This window comes from Pipra filicauda, unplaced genomic scaffold, assembly GCF_003945595.2.
Source record: "Pipra filicauda isolate LSUMZ 115617 unplaced genomic scaffold, ASM394559v2 scaffold206_size1356665_pilon, whole genome shotgun sequence".
Lineage (NCBI taxonomy): Eukaryota > Metazoa > Chordata > Aves > Passeriformes > Pipridae > Pipra > Pipra filicauda.
Window position 1 is genome coordinate 1,057,402 of NW_024104317.1, and position 26,709 is coordinate 1,084,110.

Genomic DNA, 26,709 nt, shown 5'->3' on the forward strand with positions numbered 1-26,709 from the left:
GTTCTATACAATCCCTATGAACAGTCAGATGGAGAAGAGATGGAGGAAACACCTCTTATTCCTCGATTTTCCAAGGGTAATGAGAAAGCTTTACTTCTTGTGGAAATAGTATGAGGCAGCATTCTCACAGCCACTCCAAATAATGCCACAGAAAGCAGACTTTCCACCCACAGTTACAAGACATGTATCAACATGCTTACTCATGTCTCATGCAAACAATACCATAATTCACCGATCATTGCAAGGTCATGTCCTGCTCAATTTTAGAAAATCCTTTGAAAGTACCCATCACATTTTTTGCCAGTTTCCTCTTGTGCACATACCATACTTCCATCTGGATAAGACCAAGGGAAAAGCTAAAATTTTAAGGTGGGGGGTGTAAAAAAAAAAGGCAAAACCACCCAGGCTGCCCTTAAAGAGACAGAACATCATTTGTCATCTGCAAAGACAGATTTATAAGTAGAGGGCCCCCTCTGTTCCTTTAAGGCTGCAAAACAGATGGGAAGTGAATGGACAGTCAAAGGGTCAAGAAAACACATGGGAGGTGCTGCTTGTCTGCTGTATGTATGTTCCCAGCATAAGAAAGAGGTCAAGATTGTAACTGCATGGCTGGGTGCTGGAAAGGCCTTTTCTTTAAGCTGTTACAAAGACAAACGTTGTTCCTCATCCTGTTGTCAAACTGCTATAAATATTGTTCATCAAGAGAGTTTCAGCAGCTAAAAGTTTTTTTTAAAAAAGGCCGGGCAGGAGAATGAATCATGTGAATGATTCTTAAACAATTAGCTCATTAGTGTAATAAAAGCACTGCAGAACCTTGAAAAGTTTAAATGGAATTTATAATAGTTCATGAAGTAAATCCATGAATCATTAAGAATATACAGCCTTTAAAATGCAAGCTTGCAGAAAATAGCCAGCATGCTCTATAGTTACCACTAGTTATAGTGAATGAAGGTGTTAACTGATGCTACATTGTAGTAGCTACATTGCAGTATTGTTACAAAATGTTTCTTATGTGTTGCAATCCAGATTTGAATTTGCATCCAGTTTGAGTTCTTTTTAAAAATTCTGACTTCAGTTTAATTGTGTTCTTCCTATAAATTTTGACTTCAAAGAACACTCATTGGAATGGGATAATTATGATATAAAAACTGTTGTAAATACATTTATAAACCAGACCTCCTCTTTCATTCATAGAAAGCCATCCTACCATTATATTCACCAGACTCACAACTTTTTTACTTGCCCTAAATCTCTTTGCCATCCTGAGACAAAAGGTATTTTAATTTGGGCAATCTATGATACCTGTATTCCATTTATCAGCTGCAGAAAGATACTGAGAAGGACAAGGAGATGCTCTAACTATCCAAGTGCAACATGTGAGATGCTTTCAATATTACATAGACAAAGATAATATTTCAGTGTCCTCTCAAAAATATTTATTTTAAACCCTAGAATAAGACAAGGTGCTAAATGAATTATTTTAATATCACTATTAAAATCTCCAAGGGTCAGCCAACATATCAATTTCATGGATATGAGTTCATCAACAACTGCCTGCTGGTGACCTGGTTGAACATCTCCTTTTGCACGGCCTTAACAGGAAAAAACATCAAGGAGTCTGTTTCCTACAAAGATGTATTTTCCTTTTCCCTGTTGTAGGTAAATTCACCTCCAAAACAGGAAAAGATTGCCTCCAGATTGTATATTTAACCTGCTGTAGAAACATAATAAAATTAAGAAGCCAGTCTAGATAGAAAAAAAACCCCTGAGTCACAACTGCTATCACTGAAGTCACTTTTGTTGCAAGTACTAATATCACATCAATTATTAATCCCTGTATAGCATACCTGAGCAAAGCTGCCTGTATAAAAACAGTATTACCTTTATTTTAGACTAGAGAGAACTAGGCAGCAGAAGAAGAGAGCTTTTCTGAAAACACCTCAGCTATTTTTACAAGGTACTGAGAATTGGAATGTTATTTTAGCATTATTAATAATGATTTTTAGTTCCAGAAATGGGACTTGGGTATTGTGCTGATGAAATCGTAGATTACGAATCAATGTCTTGATCTATAGCTGCTTCAGATTCACAAGCAAGACCTCTGCAGATTAACAAAATGTTTTCAGCCACAAGTTTCCCACCTCCCCCAGTGGAACAGAACAGAAGCTGACTGTGTTTCTTGCAGCAGTCCCCAGGGCTCCTCAGGCTGGCAAGCACAAAATCCTTCTGTCTCTGACAGAGCCTTTGAGAACTGAGATACAGGGCCTTTGAGAACTGAAGCAAAACTGATAGCTGTGTAGACTACTGACTTTATACAAGACATGTTTCTATGGGTTATTACACATCAGCCCCACTTGTCTACGAAAAGGAAACCAAATAGTACCAAACCATGATATCAGATCATGAACAATATACATTTCTACACCATCATTAAGGTCAGCCTAAGGTACCAATGATCCTTACTCTGTATTAAGTTGCAACTTCATGAGAGTCACAGTGTCTGCAATAGCAAGGTAAGAGTTGGACACCTTTCAGTTCTCTGTCTCTACCTTGGATTTTTTAATTAAAACTGTTCTAATAACTCAATCTTTCAACAGAATTTAGCTGTGCTGCTTATTGGACAGCTAGAAGGAGCTTAGTAGCAGAATGACAAGGCAACCTTAAAAAGCAGACTCATATCTGGAATCAGACTTACAGATACAGAAAGACTGAATTTCCAAATCAAAATTGTTTAAGCTAGAATGAATCAGAACATGATGATATTCATTACTTTGGGTAGAAATAGTAAAAAGTATAAAGGCAAGTCAGAAATATCACCCAATGATTCATTCAGTGATATTACAAAATATTAATTTTTTCTTATGCAAAAAGGACATATACAGCTATGAAGGTAAACTACTTATGTAAAGGCTACTGTAACCTTAAGGCTATAAAACTGTAAAGAGACTAACATAAAAAATAACTGATATATGCTGTTTCTCCACCAAAAGAAAGCATACTTAGTAATTAGATAGATAATAATATGCTATCAGGACTATTTATGTGAATTATAGAATGTGGCAGAAAATAAAATGGTGATGAGATTAATTTTTAGATCATAAAAATAAACAACTTAATTTTGGACAGTCAGAAACTTAAGTCATCATACCCTGAAGAAAAACAGATGGATCTATTTTTCTTTTTTTAGTTATCATTTCTAGCTGAAAATATTTCCTTCTCTTTTTATATAAACTTCAAAATTAGAAGTGGGGTCCACTACAGTAACAATTAACAATGTACAACATACATACACTACACTGACTTCTCCAGCTTTCAGAAATGTGAATGTTATACTGGTCCATTTAAAAGCCTGTATTTATATAAACAGTAAATCTCTCCATGGTAAGTACTTACTTAAATTTTGACTAATAAGTACCCCCATAAGCAACCAGTACTAAAGAGAAAATAGCATCCAATTAGATGTTTTGATCCTTGCATCATTAAGGAAATTTTAAGGAAAAAAATATATTTGGCAGACAACACCAGAATGACCCTCAAGTACAAGAGACATGGGCCTAGGGTAAGATTAACAGGCATTAAATATGTCATTATTCATGTAGCAGTTTATCACTGTTTTTCAATGTCAACTTTAAGTGATAGGCTTCGTTTAGTCAGTGACAAATGTGCTGAACTTTGTAAGGATCCGTTTTAGGACCTGGACATCAGTGCCTAGCTCTTCATCAATAACTAAGAAATCACAGTAGACAGGCTTTGGTCATCTGGGATTCTTAAGTTAAGTAAACCATCACTCCATCACAGGATATTTACAAGTGATGTATGTTCTCCCTCGAGGATTACTTCCCTCTCTGAGAAGATGCAGCTTTCTGAAGTACTTTCTGCCATGACACAAAGCAGAAACCACCTTATCTGCACTTTGACACAGGCCGTCCTACACATTCTTCTGGTTTTAATTCATTAGTTTCATGCAGCTGCCCCAAAACTCAAGAGAAAACAACAAAAAAAAAAAGAACTTGAACATTTAACTGGTGTCTTTCACATCAAAGCACACTTGTTTGGGTTAATTTCTAAAATTATCTACATGGAATTAAAAACATGATAATCACGCAAAACCAATTAATTTGCATTCCACCAGAAAGTTAGCAAATCTACTGTGATATATTGGGACTTGCATACGTTCAAAGGTAGGGGAAATTGAAGACATGACCACACAGACTCATTTCAAGCACACTGTGCCCCAATTTCCTGCGTCACAGAGCACCAGGACCTCTACAGAGCTCAGAGGGAGCACAGGAGTCATGCTGCCACCAGGCACTGGTGACACCAGCACGGGCTTGAACTAGTTAGACACAGACAGCCCACATGATGTGACTGAGATTTAGGCAGAAATGAATGCGCTCTAAATGACAACCGGCCTCTGATAAGATACAGGGCCATGTTAACGTCTCCAGGGAACCTGCTGGCAGGGCACTGTGCAGCTATTCTGCACATGCTTAGCAGAAGTTGGAGATCTGTTCAGTGATTCCCAGAGGCTGCTCTGCTTCTGTCTGGTTAGAAGGCCACCACATCTCCTGGTGTAATGTTCTGCCAACTCAGGATCAAATGAGAACAGAGTGCTCCTCACTGCAACAACCAGAAGAGAGGAGCAAAGCAAGACTGTTGCCACCTCTGCAATTGCCTCACAACTATGAAGTAACTATATATTTACCTAAGTAGGTTCTGAAACTCCAATATTTAGGCATCATGGAAGAAAGGAGAGCACAAAATAACCCTAATTCTTTAGATTATAATAAGATCACTCCTCCATTTGCATTTCCTAGGATGCTTCCCTCTTTCCCATGTCTGTCTTTGAGCAGTAGAGGCAACATCTGGGCACTGCGATCAAATGTCTTGAAAATGATACCTTTTTTCTGTATCTTGAAAACACCAAAAATTACATTGGTTCTAAACAAGCACCTTAAGGACTGAATTAAGGACTACTAACCATTGCCTTTTGAGTTGTTTTGTCTGCCTCTGGTTTCTAGGGGAAAATTACCTAAAATGTGCTTATTTGAGAGGTCTTTCCCCTTACAGCTGAGCTTTGCCCCTATGAAATGCTGTGACCTTTGGAAAAAAGTTAAAGCTCATAACAGAAGAGCAAATGAAGGTAAAGACTTTAGAGAGCCAAGTCAAAGCATAATTTTAAGGAGCACATGTAATCAATAATGTCATGTAGGACAGAGGTCAAATCAAAATACTGTTAACAGTCATCTCAAGGAACTGAAATTTAATTAGGCTACAGTAATGACCACAATATACGATTATTTTCACACAACATTTTTTTTCTGCAGCTAAGAGTAACGAAAGAAAAAAAAAATGTAACCACAGAGTAAGTAATTATATGCAAAGTACCCTTCACAGACTTTATCCCTAACTTGCATAAAAGCATAACAAAAAAAGGAGACTTGCTTGGATTCAGTTTGTTACATACAACAGACACAACAGAAACCATTCAGCTTAGCCACATATATCACAGGATTCCAGATCCTGAGTCAGCAACTTGCATATGGAAGTACCAGCCTTAGCTAACATTATTGGCCTTCTAACTCCATTAAAATGGCAAGTTTATTATATGCCTATATGATATTAAATCACTCATGCTCCAAGTTGGCAAATGGTTTACATTCAACATGAGAAAAAGTAAATTAAGAATTTAATGCTGTGACTTCAAAGCAATGACTTCAGATATAAAACTTGGAAGTATTTTACTGTAACTCTGGTTTGTTTAGTTTTTATATGTTTTAGTTTTTACAGGAAAATAATTAAGTTCTGCAAACTCTTATATTTCATAGCTTACAAAAATACGACAGAATTGAAACAAATGGCCCTAAGCTGTCTTTTCTTCATGTGAGGGCTTTCTCCTCAAATGTTTCAAAAAGTTTTTCTGCAGAACAAAGTCTCAGCTAGCCCATGACACCTGTACAGGTGTCAACATTACTGACAAATGAACTTGGAGGCTGATCCATTCACATTCGTACCTAGCAATTTCAGGATCAAGTTTCCACAGGCATTCCCACCTCCTGCCAAAGACTCTCCCAAGCACATGGTTTTACTTATAATTTTGGTGAAGTTCTAGGCTTTCTTTTCCAGCTTGTGAGGACAGAGGATACTGGATGAATAGCACACTGACCTAGGAAAGCTGCTTTGTAGGACTGTGCTCTGTTTATCCTGTGCACGTAAAGGATGCCTTTGCAACATTCATCGTTTTTCTGTTTAAAAGGAATAAAGGAGAAGAAATAAATGAAGATAGGACATGTATTTCTTTGGGGTCTGTGAGATTTCAACTCCAGTGAAGTCAATGGCAAAGCTCCTGCTGACTGCCTGAAGTATACAACATCCATGTGCACCATCTAGCACATTTTAAATGCTACTGTAATATGGATAGATGTAGCTTAGCTTTAGGATAAAAGACACCGGAAGATACATTTCCTTTACAAAATGATTGAAGCATTCAGTTCCTAACAGCTTTTTAGTAACAAAGCTCACAAACTAATGCTTTCCACGCAGTTGCTAATGAGAAATGTGTAGCTGAGAAAAAAAATGACCATCCTTTACAATCGTCATAAATTACATACCACACAAACAAACAAACGAGACCCAGAGAGAGTGGAAAACATGAGGAACAAGGATAGGCAAGTGCATCTTCCTTCCAGAGGAAAATGTTTAGCATCCAAGACATCAGTGCCCACTGCCTAAGCTGCGCTCATGGGAAACACCAGACGTGGGAGGGCTGGCACTCGACTGGCCACGGGCTCAGCCTCCCGAGCCTCCTCCACAGGCCACTCATTGCCATCTTGTGTTGGGAACCTGTACGGCAACTTATTGCACAGAGCTCACACTATCGAGGAAGTTTGCTTTGGCCCTTAATACAAAAAGAGGAAGTCCAGAAGAGTGGAATTCTGGAAACAATTAAGTAGTTCTGGGAAGCCTTTTACTGGCACCTCAACATTTTCAAAAATTACCACACTAAAAAGTAGTCTACAGAAAGTTAAGATTTATCCACATGCTACCAGTTTTGCAAAGAATATGGAGTATTTCTGCTGAAATGACTACTCTATCATTTGTGTTAAAAATAAGGCAGCATAAAATATATTATTCATGTTGAAATCACATTTTTTCACCCATGTATTCATTTCTTTTCCAGAAAAAAAATCTTATTGCCCTGTACTGAAAAACATAGCTAAAAAGATACAATTCTAGTGAAGATGAGACTTCAAATAATTGTCTTTTATAAAAAAACAACCCACTTTGGCATAGCCATCAAAAAGATCCTGAAACCAAACAAATGCCAGCAGCTTTACTGTTTTAACAAATTTTGCAGAAACACCCCCATCTTGAAATACACTTAAAATTTAAAAACTTCAGTAACTTCAGAGGCAGCCTGCAGGAACGTTCCATGTCAGACACTTTGGAAAGTTAAACATAAATACAAAAGAAAGCAGTATGAACTAGTAAGTATCATAAAAGATCACTGATAAAATTAAAGGATATATACTGACTGATCCATCTCCGATGGTGTTGTAGAAATAAAGGTTACTCAATATTTTAAAAAAAGAGCAAGTGGAAAAGCTTTGCATCCAGCTGCACACACTTGTGCATAACAAGGCTGCAGGAATTTGAAGGGACTGACTCGCCATGATCAAACAGATTTTCCCTCCAGCCCAAAGCAGTGCCTTATAGCCTGTAATACAAACAGGGCATTTTTGCCCTGGCAAGAGGCATTTCTGTGAGTGGAAATTCTCCTTTTAAAACATTATTGTTTACTATTGTACTTTGAGCTCCCTCTACCCCATTTTACTTTTCGTGGAACACGGCACATTTAAGGTACTGATTCACCTAAGCGTACAGTAAAATACTAAGTTATGTGGAATATAAGTTTCAAATCAAAGTATTTTGTCCTTCAGCAATGAGCACAGTCAAGATGCAGGTGCCAACTAGAAAGTCAGTATAATTCTTCCTGTTGCTGATGAGGCAAGAAAGACCTGGCTATGTTCTTTAACTGGCAGACAAAATGGGAAAAGAACTTCAATATAAATAATGCACCACAGTTGTGAAGGAGGTTTTAAATTGCACTAAAACAGGTTCCTACCCACTGCTGAATAAGCCTGAACCACCCAGTTAGACATGTAAGACACAGACAGCAAATTCCTCGTTTCTGCATCCTCAGCAAAACAATAAACACATCTCAACTATACCTACAGTTTAAAAACAAGACAAGGGAAATGTCACGACTGCCACTTCTCACAAAAGAACTTGGGAGTTGTAGCAGATAGTTCATTGTAGCCATCAGCTCACTGCTCAGATGAAATAGGCTATAAGGAATTACTATAAAAAGACCAGAATAAAACCCAGAAAGCATCACAATACAACTGCATAAATCCATAATTCAGATATACTTCAAGTATTTTGTGCAGGTTCTGTTCTTTCACCTCTAAAAAGGTTTTATAGAACTAAGAAAGGGGAAAAGAGTGGCAGGGCTGACTGAAGCTAGGAAACAATGTCTGTGCAAAGAACAACTACACCATGAGAATTTTTCAAGCCAGGAAAAAGATCAAGCGCAGGTAGCATATACATCTATGAAGTCATGAATGGCACAAAAAAAAAAAAAAAGAATAGAAGAAGATTACTGAATGCTTTTTACAGAGCAAGAACTAAGGAGAGCCAAATGAAACTGGCAGGTGGTTCAGAAACAAACAAAAGGAAGTACTTTTTCACACAATGTGTAGTTGAACTCTGGAACTAATTGCCACAGGATGTTGCAGATGCCAAAGTTTACATGAGTTCAAAAAGCAATTAGAGAAATGCACAGGATGAAAAAAAAATCCTTGAATGGCTATTAATCACAAGGATATTACCTCAGGATTAGGAAATCTTGGAACCACAGATTGTTGGATGCTGTTAGAGCATAACAGGCATGTACTGCTGCATGTTTAACCTGTTCTTATGCTGTTCCCACATTGGCTCATTGCCAGGAACACTGGGATACATCAGCTGCAGGTGTATCTTTCAATACAGGTATTCTTATGGATTGATTGCATTTTAGGACACTTTCAAAGTCACTTTTTCCAATTCATATTCTCTTCTGCCCCTTTTTTGCACCTTATGATCCTTTCTCCTAAATAGTCTCTAATCCTGGAGCTTCTTTATTTCTATAAACTTAGTAATTTGCTCATTTCACTGGTACAAGTATCATAATATACTTATGTTAAAGAGTATATTTACATTACACTTAGAGCCTTTTTTTAAAGAAAAAAAACCTTCAGTAGATTACAAAACTAGTAATTTGTTAGAAACTGTTCAAAAGTTCTGTTTAACACTCTTTACCTAGAATAAAACTTGAGACATCAACACTGAGAAGCAGCAAGATTCATGGCATAAACATCATCAAGGAATATCCTGATGAGGGATTAAAATAACATTCAAGGCTGTATAACACAGATAACAAAATCAGCTGAAATCAGTTTTGAGTCTTATATGAGCTCTCATTACGATACTGGGTCACCCATGCTAGTAACAGTTTGCCATTAACCAGTATCCTGAACAAACAATAAAGCACTTCCAGTGCTTCAGCATTAAAAGACTGATGTAACAGCAGTGGGACAGTGTTGCCATATCATCATCATCAAGAGGAAGCATCCCAACCTCAGGTATATAAATAATTTACATTTGCAAGTACAGTTTCCAATCAGGAAGTGAATCCCAGCCTCATATTTACAAATTTAGATGGAAACTAAAAGACCATTTGTAACCACCAGAGAAATGACATCCTGGAACACGTCTTCAGTGTGAACAGTGAGCCTCAACAAGTTAACTGATTTAAAGACAAAGCTCAAGATATTCCAATCAGCTGGGTTACATAAACACAGCTGCCTGGGATAGAGAGACTGGACTTTGTGATTTAGGAGATCACTTCCCTTCCTAATTAAAATACCAATACTTCATGAACATGTGTTGTCGGAGCCAGGATTTTTTTCTTTAAGCAAAGTCCTGATCGTCACTAAATGCTATAAGAAGGAAATTACTTGTTGGCTATATGAGAGTTCAATGCTCTGTGCTTTCAAAATCTGTCTCAGGGGGATAAAAAAAAACCCCTGCACCAAAGAAAGGCACTATTCACTAAGGGAAAGGCAAAGAAACCCCATTTTCTTGTCATTTCCCCATAAAAATTACTGCCACTTAGCAATAAAAGCATGCAGAAAGAACACAACTGATCCGAGTACAGAGCTAAGCAGTGGTAGTTTTAAAATCTTCCCACAGGTACAGTAAAGCAGAACGTGCCATCACACATCGTTTTGTACTGAGTAACAATTATTTCCTTAGAATAATGTGAGTGGGATCTGTGACCTCCTGAATCTAAAGAAACACAGTGCAGTGACATGTTTTTGCTACATAATAATTTATGAAATGCAAACTACACACTTGAAGCATATACACCAATGTACAGACACCTCAGGTTATAAACACACACAGGTTGCTCCTGCAGGTCTAGTCTTAGCTTACAAAATAACAACCCCAGCTGTTACTGCTTTGAAATGGGAGCTTATTGCTGGAGCTTGGGAGGAGCAAAGTTGACAATGCAAAAATTCCAAGTCGATTTCAGTGCAAAATAAAGCCAAGTTAATTTAAACATTATGTGTTTGTTAGTATTCTTTTACTTTGTTTTGAAACATGGAATATCTAAGGATAAATCAAAGTTGCCATGTTTTACTCTATACCAGTGTTTGCTCAGGGGGGGAAAAAAAAAAAATATCAGCATCCAGCATCAAAGCAAGCAAGCACCACTGCTCACTGAGAAAAGGAGGTAATTTCCTCAATAAAGGTCTGAATCCTAATCTACAGGCTACCACTCATTTTACCTCAACACATATATAGAGGAGGAAAACCCCTTATTTTGTAAAACACTTTCTACCCATTCTAAAAGGATGTTTACATGAAGGTTGACATAGGGTTTCAAAAGCAACACAGGAAGTTTGAAGAGAACTATGTAGCTATCATAAAAATTCTATAGTCATACCACTTGTTTCAGAGATCAGTCAAGAAGACCAGACAATTTGCCTGAGATCACAAAATTCCTACTCACGGTTCCAAAATATTATAGAAACTTTCTAAAGGACAACAAATACCACCGACTGTGATTTTAATAACAACACTTCCAATAATAAGATAGCACTTCCAGTGTAACCAAACCAGCACTATCAAAAGCAAATCCTCAGATTTTGAGTTTATTATAAGCAAAATATTTCTTTTTTATAACATTTTGGATGTAAAAAATAGAATACATGATTCATACTTAGGAAACTAACAGCAATTGAAGGCTTTTCTGTCCCACTGAACCCTTGATATCAGAACTTTGCTAATTAAAAGAAGAAACATTGACCATAAAATTCATTCATTCTGAATTAAATACGTAAAGTCATATTTTAAAACAAAAATAAGTTTCTAAATTGAACACAAAATACAGGTCTCAGAAAAAGGTCACCTGTGATGTCAACATGCAGATATTTATATAACTGCATGTACTCCATTTATCACAAGCTTTTTTTTCCTTTTCCCTTTTGCACAGCATTGTTTTTTACCTTACCAGTGCAGGTGCATAGCTGGGGTTTAAGTGGAAGTCTCATAGAACAACAGAAAAATGCTGCCCAAAAATCAACTGTATGTGTGCAAGACAAGCCCCATCAGCTAAAAGTCAGTCTAAACCCTATTGGATGTGCAGGTATCAACCTGGACTGTCACCTGAAAAACTTTCACTGTTTAAAGCCTTACCATATTAATCACAAAACCCCTTAACACTTTCTGAGTGTTAATGTGAGCATTAAATTACTGTAATCCTTCTGAAAGGTTAAATCTGCTAGATTTTCTTCCTTGTTTAATCTCTTAATATAATGGCCATCTCATCTTAATAAGCACAACATCACAGAACTTCATGTCTGACAGGTTTTTTCTACATTTTGTAACTACATTTTTTAATTTACTGATGCAATATATCAGTGAAATTCTATTGTTCTATCACACTATACTACCCATGTCCACCTTTGAATAAGATCTGCCCATATTAAAGAAAAAAAATCCATGTGATATTAAATAAAAGCCAGCACATGAACAACCCATATCACACTGAATGTTCTCAAGGACAGTGGTCAGAATTTGCTTCACTTCAAGCTCATTCCAAAACACAACAGGATAGGTACTTACTGAGATCCTCTGCAAGCTGGACTCTCTTGCCAGTTAGGAGCATCACCTTTTTCTCATTGTCCTCAGCAAAATCTTCAAGCACTTCCTTTACGTTCTTCTCCAAGCGCCTTACTGCAAAAAATCAAAACCACAAAGCAACCAAAAAAAAGTAAGGTGTAATACTTTTGCATCTGTAATGACCTAAGGACAAAATTTGAGAAGGTCTGTTGGAGATGTAGTATATGTTACAATACTACCTAATCTGGCTGGAGAAAAGGCAAATTTCTGAACACAGAAGCCCCTTCTTTGGGCCATTAAGACAGGAAATTCTTTAAGAAAGATTGTTAACTTTCAAAGGGTATTTTTCTCTCTCATCAAAATTGTATTACTTTTTTAGGAGGAGATAATTTTTTGTTTCAAACCCCTCAACTGACTATGGGCCTTACCTTCAGTGTTAGTAAGCTGCTGCCTCAGTGTATTTGCTGTAATCGCCAACATTCGCTGTATTCTCCAGAAGAGGACAACGTCATTACATTCAAGCTGGAACGAGAGAAGTTGTGGTGTCAGACCTCTGATGTCCAGTAAACACCCTACAGGTACAAGAATCTCTTGACTTTCTTAGCAGCAACTGTAACCTCATGTATACATATACTGACCTCACACAAAAATCCCAGAGAACAACTGGTGTAAGAACCACATCAGCCTTATTTAATGCACTGCATCACCTTCACATCTGCTATTTTCAACACAAAGAGCCATATCATGGGAAACCATGGAAAAACAATTTGCAGACAGTATATGCAGGCTGGTGAGCGTAACCTAATGCTCACTGAAACACTACTCTGTTCATAGCAAACATGCCGAGAGACAACAGCTGAACTTCAGGTTGTGCCTCCCTGTCTGACAAACACCTCTGAAGACAGTGCTGGACAAAGGGCTATATTTGTTAACAACAGAAGAGACAGTTTCTACACTTGAAAGGATGGCAGGAGGGAGCATTAACTTCACATTAGGACACCTTAAAAAAGACGGTAATGTGAATAGGAGGTTAAGTGTCACGAAGAGACAGCTCTCCATGCTGTGATATCATTGCCTCATTCCTCAAAGGCAAAAACATTTCTAAAGTAGCAAAGATTTCTGGCTCCATGGTAATCACTGTTGCTCATTAAAATAAAATCAAACCTCCACAGAAAGTGAGGAGCTCTACCTTTTCCAGTAATTTCTTTTTGATTTAAAATACAATGGTAAGAAAACTATATATTCTTTGTGTGAATTCATGCATACTGTCATTTGTTGCACAAGCTTGGGTTTATGAAACTGGAAAGCCATTTATAAAGATGTTTGAAAACTCCATAGTTATTTTTTTCCCTATTGATCAGATGTAGCACCAAGTATTTGCTCTAAACCCTTACTGACCATACTTTTCCTATAAACCCATAAAGATGTTTTCTGAATTTTTTTTGTATCACTGAGGTAAATAACTATCAGTGGGAAAGTGGGAGAAATGGATAACAACAAGATACCAACAAAAGTATAATACTGCTTGTGTATTTTCAATACACATTGATTAGTACTAGATGTTTAGGAGATGGCTGATACCTAGTGGTCATTTTATATAATTACCACCAGGATGGTATCTTATCCATTGTAAGCCTCATGTAAAACGTATCTGGGATCACCAGCTAACTGGTCAGGCTACTTTAAAGTATTTTTAGATCTTTTTTTCAATTGAGATAGAAATAGTAAGGTAAAACACCAGTGTAGATGAAGAACATCTGTTCTTCAGTTTACCTCTGAGTCCACAAAATGCCTCTGATAATAATAGAAGCCTCTTCGACATAGATTGCAGTGGTTCAAGGCAGACTTCAGGAAGAATCTTCTATAAATTTGGTGCCATGTGTCTTTAATCTAGGAAAACAGTACTTAAATTTGACTAAATAAATAAACACATACACTCGCTATCGTGCATAGATTAATGATTGCATTTAATTTTAAAATGGAACTCCAAATTCCACTATCCATATCATGAAACATATGTTTAAATATTTCTCAGCAATTTGTCTGCAACTGGGCTATGATTAATGTGTTATTTACATTTGGCAAACGTTACAGATGACTGTCAATTTAAAAATCCACTCTTCCATGCATGTAACATAACTGAGTGCTTAAAAATACTGTCTGCAGCCAAAATACATTTAATTATACACTACAAAATAATCTTTACATTAACACCGAGAATACATTTTTTAATTGTACCCATTAATTTACCAATTAAACCAGATTAAAGTATAGAGAAATATTTCATGGGTCTTATGTAAACAAACATTTGTAACTTTTCTTGATTAGGCTTATTTATATTTCAGTTCTTCAAAATTAAATATGTGTCTCGATACGCCTCTTTGAAAAACCCACAAAATATAATTAAGAAAATCAATTGCTTAGCTAGAAGGAAAACTCAATTTGCACTCAGCTTCCTCATGTAGAGGATATGGATCACTAACATGACCTTTACAAAAAATGGTAAGTACTGTATAGGAAAGGAGTAGCAGGTGTTTAAATGACTCTTCTATCTAGAATAAGTACAGATATTAATGTTGAAAAGGTAGCCAAAGTTACTCCAGAAAATAAATCACTGTTAAAGGAAATCTACATCTATTACTTATTAATGTATGAATTCTCATTTATTTAAAATCTTACTTTTAATTAGATAAGAAGTCTAATTACCCCTAAGGGCCTTACACTGCAATGAGATATGTCTTTTTCCAGAACATTTCAAATGTACAATACAATTCCCTGTGACACTCTTAAAAAATCCTGCCTTTCTACAAGTATTTTTAAAAAAATTCTCTCTCTTCAATGCACCAATGAATTTCAAACTTCACATACAACCACACTGAAAGCTTAAGGATGCACAATATGTTTTCACTGTATTTTGCTCACAAAGGCCTTGATTCTTCTACGTAACACCTGAACAATAATTTCAAATAAGCTTTGTCATAATGTAGGTAAGAAAATCTGCTCAGCAGATTCTGACTTCAGTCTAAACTGACAGATTCCAGAGTGTTGTACTGCATTTGTCTGACAGCCAACAGAAGTGTGTGAATTGCGTGCAAGAATTCATTTAGTAACTCATTTGGAAACATCTGGATTACAAATTCAGTATTCAGAGGGAGTCTCTTGTATGCTATCTAGAAAGAACATTCAAGTGTTCACAGGGGGCTTCCATATGTCTTGTTACAATTCTGCATCTTACCAGACATGGGTCCACTGTTACTCCTCTTGCTTCCAGATTCTTTCTGACAGTCGTCACTTCATCATTTGCCAGATAAGCTGCATGGTCTTCATTGCACTTGATTAACTTCTCGAGTTCATTTTTTGTTTCATTACGAATATTCTAGAATAGGAATGATTAGTTAGAATTAATTATTATAGACTCAGAGATCATCAGCACCTCCTCAATAAACACTCCATTTGCTTAATAAGCCAGAACAGAAAATTCCTCTGATGCTATTAACTATTACATTTAAGTGACTCCAAAGGGTAGCTGTGCAAGGACACTTCAAATATAATATTTTTAAGGGATAATTCACTGTCAATTTTTTATTTTTGCTTTTCATTATGCACTGAAATTCAGAACAAGAATAGAAAGGTGGGAAAAAAAATCATAGGTGTTAGCCCCCTTTCCCCTCCATGAATATCCACTAGCAGGGTTCACATTCACATACCACATGTGACACTGATTAGAATTGTACTTTTTGCCTATTAGTCAGCAAGAACTCTCCATGGATTCATACCTTTAAGTTGCTGTTCATGAAATTCAAGTAATATAGGTTGAAGTCGCTACCTTTCCCCTACACCTGGCTACATACAGCTGACTGTAAAACTCCTTTCTCTGAAACAAATACTTTCTACTGTATTCTTTCAAACTCTACTTGCTTCTTTAAAGTATGACTGAGTTTGAGAAATATCTAGAAAAAGTAATATTAAAAGACAGTTGTCTCTGGGCATTGAATGGAAGTTGTTATTTAAATTCAAAAGAAATTTCCAAAAGTTATGAGCAAATGAGAAGAGAGGTTCAGATGAATGTGGCCAATCAGAAGATACAGCTGTTATTAGAATGCTATGATAATGCCATCACATACTAATTAAATCCAAATGGAGCATGATAGGAAACTGCATGTGACTTCTACTTAAAAGGCATGCTTGAAAATTATAGAAGAGAATAGCCCAGTCTCCACCTGCTTTCATTGATTTCTTTCTACTGGAAGAACTTTAATACACAAGTCAGTGGCATAATGGCAAAGATATAATTCAGCTGAAGAATGAAAAACAGTTTACAAACCAATCTGTAGCTACAGTATGGAAAAAAAATACGAAATTCCTTGTGGTATTTAAAACAATGAAAAGTAATTTTTTTTTTTCAGTCACCTAAAATGTGTGAAGAGGGTTGGTATTTTTTAAAATTCACTCAAATGTTTTACTCAAAGTAATAATCAAAGTTTTCCAAAAGTAGTGAACTACAAATTCTTTATAATTTATTTCCTTTTACCTGTTCTTTGGTGCGGCCTACCCAGTGTAACCATCTTTTTTTCCAGTCTGGACCCACCATATCTTCAATAACAGATTCAGCTGAAAAAGGAAGCATGATATTAACTATCACACAAAATATATGCAACCACCCAAATGTACAGTTCTAAACTTGGGTACATGAAGAAGAATGGACATTTTATGTCAAACAACGTAAGAGATGCCACACTGAGTCGAGTCACGTGTCTTTTACTTGAAGCAACAGTTGACGTATTTTATTAAAATTTAAAAATGACTGCCAACAGGAACATGCTTCAAAGAAATATATAAAACCACAACAACCCTCCACTGAGACAGCCCTCCTGGTTCCAAGTCAGGCTTTAAAAAAAAAAAAAAAAAATCTTACCTTGCTGCAACTTGCATCAAAACTGATTATGCTAGAAACTATAAAGAGACCACTTACTTTCCTTGCATTTATTCTGCTCTCCTACATGTGCATTTGTACCATTTTTTGACTTTACAGATCTCTAGTGCTTATCTTTCAGTTGCCTCATTGCAAGAGCAGGAGCACAAGCACTTGAGGCTGCACTTTGCTAAATATTTCTATCAGTATTAGTATCATTTCAAACAGTCCCCACTGTGTCAGTTGTGCTGATAGAAAAGCTTGCACTGAAGTGAACTAGATCCAGACACTGGGTCAGATTAAAAAGCACAGAAGAGCGGAATACATCACACAACTCACTGTCTTTGAGCCGACTTTGGAGCGTCTCTTCCATAAAATGAATGGCTGCATCCCACTGCTGTTTATCGGATATCGACCGATCTTCTAAGGCATTGTGCTGGATCACTCGCTGCAATACAGAATGGAATTCTAGCATGCAATAAACAATTTACTCAAGATTAAGTAAAAGTAACGTTTCTAGCATTATCTTAATTTTTTAATGTCTGATAAAGCAGCTTGTATTGGGCACATGTGATTTATTTAAGAGACACCATTCAAAGGACTGCCAAAAATATTTTTGTGTGCCTTTAGCTTGACTCTTTTCTATAGCCTAGCACAGATAAAGTAAAAAATACAGGAGAAGATATGAAACCCCTCTGGATTACAGAATCTATAAAGATGGTAATGAAATGATGTTAGTGTATGTGACTACACCAAACAGAACAAATGAGCTGATGCTAAACAATTCCCACCAGGCTGTCCTGCAGCCAGTGGATTATGGATGACTTTTCTGAACCAACCAAAACAGTCTTATTAGATGTTATTTAGGGGGAAACTAATAAAAGATAACAATGAAATGAATTGAGAAAACGCATTAAAACATTATATAGAAAATGTGAGATGGACACACCTCCCTGTCATTTCAGGATTAAAACAAAAGAATGCAAAAATACTGAATATGCAACTTCAGTAAAGAAATTTCAACAGCACTTAGTCAACAAGGCAAAAAAACCCACTACATTATACCAGGCTATCCTCTGCTCTCTCGTTCCATCTATGCCGTTTAATAGTTTCTTCTTTGACAGCTTGTTTCAGTTTATCAAAGATATCATCATGCTCCTTTCCTTTTTTTTCTGTCATGAAACGGGAAAATTCTTCTTGCAAAGTCTCCCACGCCACCTAGAAAGTTAGCAAACAATTCAGCCTGAAATGGACCATTACACTGTGCACCAGCTGCTAAGTGAACACTTATGACAATTCTTACAAGTATGAAAATTTGGAGACTTTCTGGAAAAAATAGGGTTTTTTGCTCTGTAGTAGGCAAAATTCACCAGAAGAGCAAAATACAATGTTTCTGCTCTGTATGCTTCTGAACACCAAAATCTTGCCAGTCTCGTCTGACATGTAAGTTGGTTAAAAGAACTGCAGTCAGTCCTTCAAACATCACCTTAACTCTTCTGGAGTTATGCTGTCATTTTAATAAGCTTTGCACAGATTGTAATTTTTTATTTTTTTATTTAAATAACTAAATTCTTACCTCTACTGCTTTATTAGGCAGTTGCTTGTCAGTCCACTGCTTCAGCTTGATGTCCACAGTGGTGTTAAACGTCCCTGAGTTTGTAGTCTGTGCTGCTGGAAGGTATATATTCTCAATCACGTGAGTAGATACCCTTTCCCATAAAGTTTTCTCAAGAATCTCCTCCCTAAAATGAAAGTTGTAACACATGTGATGGTTTCCAAACAAGCAACTAACAGGTATGCATTCAATTTGTTAGAAACACCGAGAAAACAAGACTACAGAACACAGGAAATACTCCTTAATGTCACAACAACTTCAACCAAAATCTGCATGGAACTAAGGACACAAATGCACAATGTTTTCAGCAGCAAAGACAGCTTCAGAAGTTGGCCTCTAAGACTCTCACAGTTGCCCCTGCACTGCACAACAGCTCCTTGCAGCCTTTAATTATACCAGGATAACCAGGCAGAGCTGTGTGTGTGTTTACATATGGGAGGTGGGGGAACAACATGGGGGCTGATTGCAAAGCATTGACATGATCTGACTACAGTCCATGCTCCCAAAAGAGCATGTGGGTTTTGTTTCTACAGTATTCTGATTTGATTGTAGGAACATGCTGTAGTTTTCCATTTGGGATTTTCATTGATTGCTCCCAGATTTGATAAACAATGAAGCAAGTTGACAAGTCCAACCTTTTACCAAAATGTATATTGACATTCATTAAAAAATGAGCTTCATGTCACTATCAAATGAAGCACTACTGTCCCATTTATCGTGCCTTTCATGAAGTAACAATGGAAACAATCCAACTTCAACCTTTCTAAATTGCAATACACCTTAGAGTTGCAGTGAGACAACTCAGTTGAGCCAGTGTAACAGGTACCCAGTACCCATGGAGTCAGTCACGCTCCTTCTGCTCCTGCCACAGTCTCTAGTACAGGTTGTGGGTTTCCTGCAGGCTAATTTTATGCTTGCTCAGAATGTTAAATCAGCTTAGATCATATGAATGCCAGATTTGGCAGAATGGTGAGAGCTAAGAGACGAAGAAAAAACTGTCCTTTTTTGGTGGTACAAGACTCAGGTCCTTTTCTTCCAAATGGGCTGAAGTTCAGGATGCAAGCCTCCTCCCTGATAATGTCCCTACTCTAACTGGGCCATCTATCAACAAAGACTGAAGAATTTTCCATAAATATTACCTCCCTCCCCCCATATCAACAGTAGCATAATTGAAAATTTCTATTTTGTGCTTAAAACATCCTTCCTTAAGAACTAAACAGTTTGAAGCTGTCCATCTTTCATACCAGTATTAATGGGGAACAAAGTCCCTAATTTTTCTACTGTTGAAAAAGCTGTTCAGCCTATTCAGCATAGTAAAAGTATTTATACAAAATTGAAAGGAACTCAAGGATTTAAATGTTGAAAAAATTACCTTTAAATAAATACTGCCACCAGAAAAAAAAACCGATTAAAAATCTTTTAAAGAGCTTTGTTTAAAGTAGGATAATTTAATAGTGTTCAAGCAGAGATCAATTATTGATCATTCTTGATCACCATTAAAAGAACCAGGGACGTGGCAAATTAGTTTCACTTGCATTCACTTGCAGAGTGTGCTGGAACCCATCTGTTATGGAGTTTACCACTTAAAATGCACTGCAGGAGAAGTGTACTTCTCTGATTAAGAACAAATACAATCTCATTCCTTCTTTACTGATTATCAATAAGAACACATTTTTGCTTTGCTTAATCTAATCAAACTTAATTGGAAGGAATGGAAATTTTAACAGGATAGAAACACTTGCATTCATCAAATGCATTGCTGTTTTTAGTCTGAATATAATGACATTTTCATAAAAGCATTTTTTTCAGGCCTTAGCTTTGCAGTGGTAATTTATAGCTCATTAGGTGTAATAAATCTAGAATCACCACTACACTTTAACTTTCAAAGGAAATGCACAGAAGCATTCATGTTGTGCACCCACCCAATCCATAACATGAAATGAAGCAGACTAGATGTGGGCCAGGGTTCTTCAGCATCTATTACACAGCCAACAACAGCAAACACCAGAACAACAACCTGCATTACATTTGGACTAGAACAATATTTCAGACTAACACACTGCATACAAGCCTTTCTCTGAACACAGCCACATACCCAGCATTATTCTAACATTATTTAGAGTCAGACAGTTTATCTCATTTTTTAACCTTTGACCAAGTTACAGTTCAGTTCAGGTCACTGAACATAAAGGCATTAAAGAAATCTTTTTTTTATTGTTCTCAGTTGTGATACAGGCTGTCAAAGTAACCCTCTGTGTTGGCTACTCTCCTCTCAGCCTACATGTACAGTGGCTTTACTATGCAGTGATGCTACACGATTAAAGTGCTTAGGTTGAGCTCTCTCTCTCTCACCTGTGCTGCCTTACAGAGAAGTAGGTCAGCGTAGTACAGTGCCAGTGATTGAGGCTACCAACGAGATCCACATGGAGGATGGAACTCTCAAACATCCAGATTAGCTCTTTTTACAACAAGGAATTACACATTCTTTCAATTTCCAAATCTGTGATACCCCGATTTCCAACATCAAATACATTATTTTGAAACACACAAGGACAATCCCCAAACATCAAGAGGAATTACTCATTCATACTTCAAATGAACATCTGAAAACTTATTTATTATGACTGTTCCTTTGCATTTTTGAGAAATATCTATTGTTCATTCTACTGTATAAAAACAGAAGTACAAACTGATATCATATAATTTTTGTGGAGGGGTTATACAAGTATTTCCCAATTCAGAATAACAAACATAGACAACTGTCACAGGGACAAAGGACATGATAATACATTGTCCAAGAAAACCAGTTTCTTACTTGTATTTGAGAATTTTGTTTACTAGAACTCTTTATATTTTAAAGGCAAACTTCTGATAGTTAACAAAACAACAAAAACAAACAAACAAACAACAACAACAACAAAAACAAAGGAAAAAAGAAAAAAATTACCATACCAGTGCTTTGGTGTGACCTGAGTCAAACTTATGACTTCATCGAGAATCTCATTCTTTGCTTTTTCAAACAATTCATTCTATGCAAAAGGAAACAATAAGATTAAGTATAGTTTGATCATGTTTCTATACAAAAAGTAAAAAAAAAAAAAAAACCCAAATCTTTTTCTTACAGCCTTTAAACCTCAAATGATACCTCCTGGTCATGTTCTGTCATGATCACAAAGAAACACTGACCTATTCCTGGGGGCAAGTTAGGTCAGATAACTGTGTACTAGAAGAATGAAGGACTTAAGTATTGAAGTATCACAATGTTGAAGAACAGTATTTCATAAAACAGAGCTCAGTGTTTCCTTCCCCTAGAATAATATACACTGTCCTCACACTTCAAAATGTCAGTACTTTATGTTAACTTTAACAAATCTTTACAAATGAGATTAAATGGCATAAATTTTAATTCTTAATCTTCAACCCTTTGAAGCACAGCAGTTAAAGCAGTTAAATTTACCCTGTCCAGCTCTCGCAATCGGGGGTAATTGTTCTTCCATTCAGTCTCGAGATTGAAACGTGTGGCTGCAAAAATCAGAAACAAGGCCTTAATTTTTTTTAATTGTCTATATGAACTTGATCATTATCTTAAAAGTTTAGCAGCTCCTAGAATTGCCACAATTTTGATTATAACAAAATTATAAGAAAAGACACACTTTAAGTGTGTCTGCAAATGAGCAGAATTCTTGGCTCTCTATGCCCAAATCATCGTCATCATGGTTAGGCTTCACAAACGAAGATTTGAGAAGGATTCTATCCACGCTTGCTACTCTGCCTTTAATTCACAGAATCCATGCATTAAAAAAACATAGTGGAAAGAGCCATTCAACTTCCATCTCTGCACAAGTCAGTCCTGCCTTGACCTTTATGTAGAAAGCTATTTTAAACAACATCTGAATCCAGTGGAAGAACTGTGTTTTGCTCATAAAAAAAAAAACAACACCAAAAATGCCTTGATTTTTCTCTTCATACTTATTTGCTCCTTTGGTTTTTAGAGCAAGTGGGTACTTCATACCATGAATTACTTTTTTGGGTCTTTTTATAAAGATTTACAGGGGTGATCATCAATTAAGAAGAAATATTGACCATATAAAACACATAAAACATAATTGCCCAAGCATGTTAGCAAAAGTCAGTCCTTATATGTTACAGTCCTTATATGTCCTTATATGTGGAAGAACTACCTGTTTAACAGCAAGTTGCTATTTCACTTGTTTTTTTGAAAAGATGTTTACCTTTAAAAGCATCTGCTTGCTGCTCCACAGACTCTCTCACCATTTTCCAAAAGCAATCTGACACAGCAAGACTTAAGTTCTTTGTTGTTACTTGATGTGCTTTCAGCATAGATGTCCTATAAAGAAAGACAGCTAGAGGAGATTTGATGCTTACCAATGCTTTCTGGCCCATAATTTCTCCTCCCAAGAATAAAGCTTTGCTTTTTATAGCAGAAAATAACATGTAAATGTACGCTTAAACCAAATTCCAGTATCTTCCTCCAAAATATGCAGTGTAGATAATCACCAAAGCAGGGGGAAAAGCCCCAAAACAAAGCAAACAAACAAAAACCCCTCACCACAAATAATTTTTTATTCTAGAGGCTGCAGTGCAGGTACTCAGTCCCAAAGACCACGCAGTGTATCTTCCTGACAAATACCAGCCTGTGAAATCAAAACTCTGCTCTATCAACTTCCCACCAGGTTACCCTCTGAATACTACATTGTCACACTAAGATAACAGATATTCAGAGGCACCACAAGTCACAGTCGGGCTGGGTTCCCTCCTCCCTGCTGTACTAAGTGCCTGGACACAGGCTGGAACTTAGTTTCTGTAGAGCCAATGGAGAGACACAGAAAAACCTCAGAAGAGAGGCCCAGAACTCCAGTGGAATCAAGTGCTGCCTGTCTGTCTCCACTGTCTTAGAGCAAGCATTAGGAAACCAGGACAACTTGGTCACCTCAACATTGTACTTAATTTAAGCAGATTAAATCTCAAATAGTGTTTCCACATTGCAATCCTTTTAAGTTCAACAAGAAAAACTGATGCTAGGATTTACCAACACAGGTTCATTTTAGTAAAAAGAATAAAATAGCAACATACTTTAATAGCTTTGAATTTTGAAAAAATTCCTCTTCATATTCTTTAATAGATTCAATGCTTTCACTGCTGTTTCCTGGAGAAAGAAAAGAGTGCTGCAACAGTTCCATCTAGACAGTTTTCTCTGCTACCAAGGACAAAATAAGCAGAGCTAGAGCTCTCTTTACCTTTTCCAGTAACAACTGCAAAATAACCCAAAGCTTTCATTGGGAAGAGTTTGCCTTCAATGATTTGCTGGATCTATGAAAACAAAGGATTAAAAAAAGCCATGGTTAACTTTGCACAGAGACATCCTTTCCTTCATTTCCTTTGGCACAATTTTAAAGCCAGATCTGGTTACATCTCTGCATAGAGTACTGCAGGATGCAGTTTGTCATGGGACTATGAGTTCTACTGATATTTAAAACAAACAAAAAAATAAAGGCATAAAACAAATACGACATAACACAGCAAACACAAAATACAGCAAAAAGGCCTATTTGGGAAATGGAACTTGTTCAGGTCACCTTCATGAAACAAATCAGTATTGTAGCAAGCTGAGACTGCAGTCACACAGCTGATCACTAAAAGCAAGGCCTGAGAGAGATTAAAACAACAACCATCAAAAAAAAAAATCATACTGAATACAGAAATAAGCACTCAAAACCATCAATAACAGGTAGGTCAGGTCCAATGTTTACAATAGCGTCTCAAGTATTTTACTATGTGTGACTTTAGCCACCACAATGTGATAAAAACAGTTTCAACTCACCCTGTTTGGGCTAGCCACGTTTTTCTCTGCAAGATCAACCTTTGTCAACACAAAAATTGTCCTTTTTCCTTGGGGATCCATTTGGCTGACTAAGTCTGTGACAATGCTGCGTTCTGCATCCACCGACCCATCTAAAATACAAACAAAGTTGTGTTTCAGGGACGATGTAATCTAACACACTGAAGACACGGTAGGTGTTAAGTAAGTTTCATGTTACAACTTAAAACCAGTAAAATTAGACCCATTTTTGGGTACACAGAGTGACAATTTGCATCATAAAAAACTAGTTTGTTCTATTTAAGTTGAGAACAATACCAGCTTGCTCAAAATATTCAACTCCATTATTGTATGCTGCCTCCAAAAATACTTCGGAAGAAATCTTGAATATTATCACCACCATTTTTCCTTAACGATTAAAAACTCTTATCAAAAAGTTGCTTTTTGCCACAAATTCTGCACAGATTGCCTTAATTTGTTAACAGACATTCCACAGCATTCTGTTTTGTACACCATACAAATCAGCACAAAAGGTAATTTAATACAATCAGGGTAAATCCCAGAATAACATAAGAACCATCATGGCTAGGCTTCGCGAACGAAGATTAAGGTACATAAGAACCATGATTAAAACAAAATGTCCTGCCAGTTGGATAACTATCTAGACTCTGATTACCTTGAATACAGAGGATGATGGCATTAGGATTCTGCATGTAGGCCTTGCTGATGCTAAAGATAGTTTCCTTTGTATCTGGAGCCATACCTGATGTCACAGTCTTTAATATGTATATGGAAATATATATTTAAAGGAAAGAAAAAAGAAAACAAAGATGTTAAAAAAACCCCCAACAGCTAATGTTCTCACCAATAACACTACCTCAGTTTCATGTGTTAATTTAAATATTTTTTTTATTTATTCCATACTTACACTAATGACTCCAGGTAAATCAACCAATACCATTCTCTGTAAACCAGGACCTTTCACACTTAAGGAGATGGTCTGTGAGGTAAAATTGAAATTCAAAATTTATACACACACCTACTTTGCATGTAGTTGCATACACAAACACAGACATATAAAACTATATAAATGCATATTTACACACATATGCTTTAATCAGTAACAACCTGTAAATTTTAAATAGGAAGTACAACTTTAAATGCAAGTAACTTATATAAAACTGATTTTAACAGTTTAACAGTCAAAATACACTTTGCAAGTGCAAACTATTAAGTATACACTAACTAGATTCACTACAGTATCCTATTTGAAGGGTACTTACAAAAGATATACATGTACAGACATTTGCCATTAAATATTTGAGAAGTCTTACCTCAGTGCTAACAGTGCACCCTTCTTTCACACTGTTTCTCATTCTGATTTCTATTTCATTTCTCAAAGCTGCAAGCTGTTACAAGAAAAGCAAAATATCAAATTTCACTCCAATTAAACAGGGCCTTACAGATCACAAAGACACAATTTTTTTCAGAGTTAATAAAAGTCACACTGACTTCCAGTCACTTCTTTATACTTACATCCTCCTCTTTGGTCAGATCAAACTCCCGAGAGCTGTCTTTGAATAAAGCCACATGGTGGGGACCTTCACTAAGGGTTACCTAAATGGTAAAAGCCCAATGAGAAAGCACAGCAAATCTAACACAGAGAAACGTGAGAAGTATGTGCACTTCCCACTGTAGAAATACAACTATATATAATGCTTATTTAGCCAAGAATTACTTAATGTAGGCATTACTACTATACAGACAGTATACATGGATTATATATTGGCCTGTAGAGGTTTTATCATTGGCTGAAACAACCCTCTTGCTTAGAGGCCATTTTATAAACATATGTTTACATATACTTCAATTAATGGCATGATCAGAGAGAGAATAATACAGCAAATGCTGATTCAGAGATTAGGATGCTTCTTACCTTAACAGGGGAGCGTGTCATCATCTCCCCAGACCCTCGGGGGAATATGCGGGCTTGGGCGATCATTTCTAACACGCTGGTTTTTCCTGCACTTTGATCTCCAACCACCACCACCTTAAGTGAGAGTTTAAACAGCTGTTGGCTTTCAGCAAGACATTCTGAAAGCTTAGACAGGCTGA

At 36.5% G+C, this 26,709-nt stretch overlaps 1 protein-coding gene across 5 annotated transcripts in view; it reads right to left on the reverse strand.

Moving 5' to 3' along the window:
• Positions 1-26,709, reverse strand: part of OPA1 (OPA1 mitochondrial dynamin like GTPase) — a 59,143-nt gene that overhangs the window by 13,734 nt on the left and 18,700 nt on the right. For all 5 annotated transcript variants that reach the window (XM_039380889.1, XM_027738071.2, XM_027738067.2 and 2 more), the window contains 19 exons: positions 26,531-26,644; positions 26,131-26,211; positions 25,929-26,003; positions 25,523-25,594; positions 25,271-25,370; positions 24,598-24,728; positions 24,014-24,086; positions 23,850-23,922; positions 22,988-23,103; positions 22,213-22,277; positions 21,708-21,784; positions 18,717-18,882; positions 18,206-18,358; positions 17,480-17,588; positions 16,760-16,839; positions 15,464-15,604; positions 14,002-14,118; positions 12,657-12,750; positions 12,232-12,342 (listed from right to left, as the gene is read on the reverse strand). In XM_039380889.1, the coding sequence (XP_039236823.1) occupies positions 12,232-12,342; positions 12,657-12,750; positions 14,002-14,118; positions 15,464-15,604; positions 16,760-16,839; positions 17,480-17,588; positions 18,206-18,358; positions 18,717-18,882; positions 21,708-21,784; positions 22,213-22,277; positions 22,988-23,103; positions 23,850-23,922; positions 24,014-24,086; positions 24,598-24,728; positions 25,271-25,370; positions 25,523-25,594; positions 25,929-26,003; positions 26,131-26,211; positions 26,531-26,644 (1,948 nt within the window). The remainder of the gene's footprint in view (positions 1-12,231; positions 12,343-12,656; positions 12,751-14,001; positions 14,119-15,463; positions 15,605-16,759; positions 16,840-17,479; positions 17,589-18,205; positions 18,359-18,716; positions 18,883-21,707; positions 21,785-22,212; positions 22,278-22,987; positions 23,104-23,849; positions 23,923-24,013; positions 24,087-24,597; positions 24,729-25,270; positions 25,371-25,522; positions 25,595-25,928; positions 26,004-26,130; positions 26,212-26,530; positions 26,645-26,709) is intronic.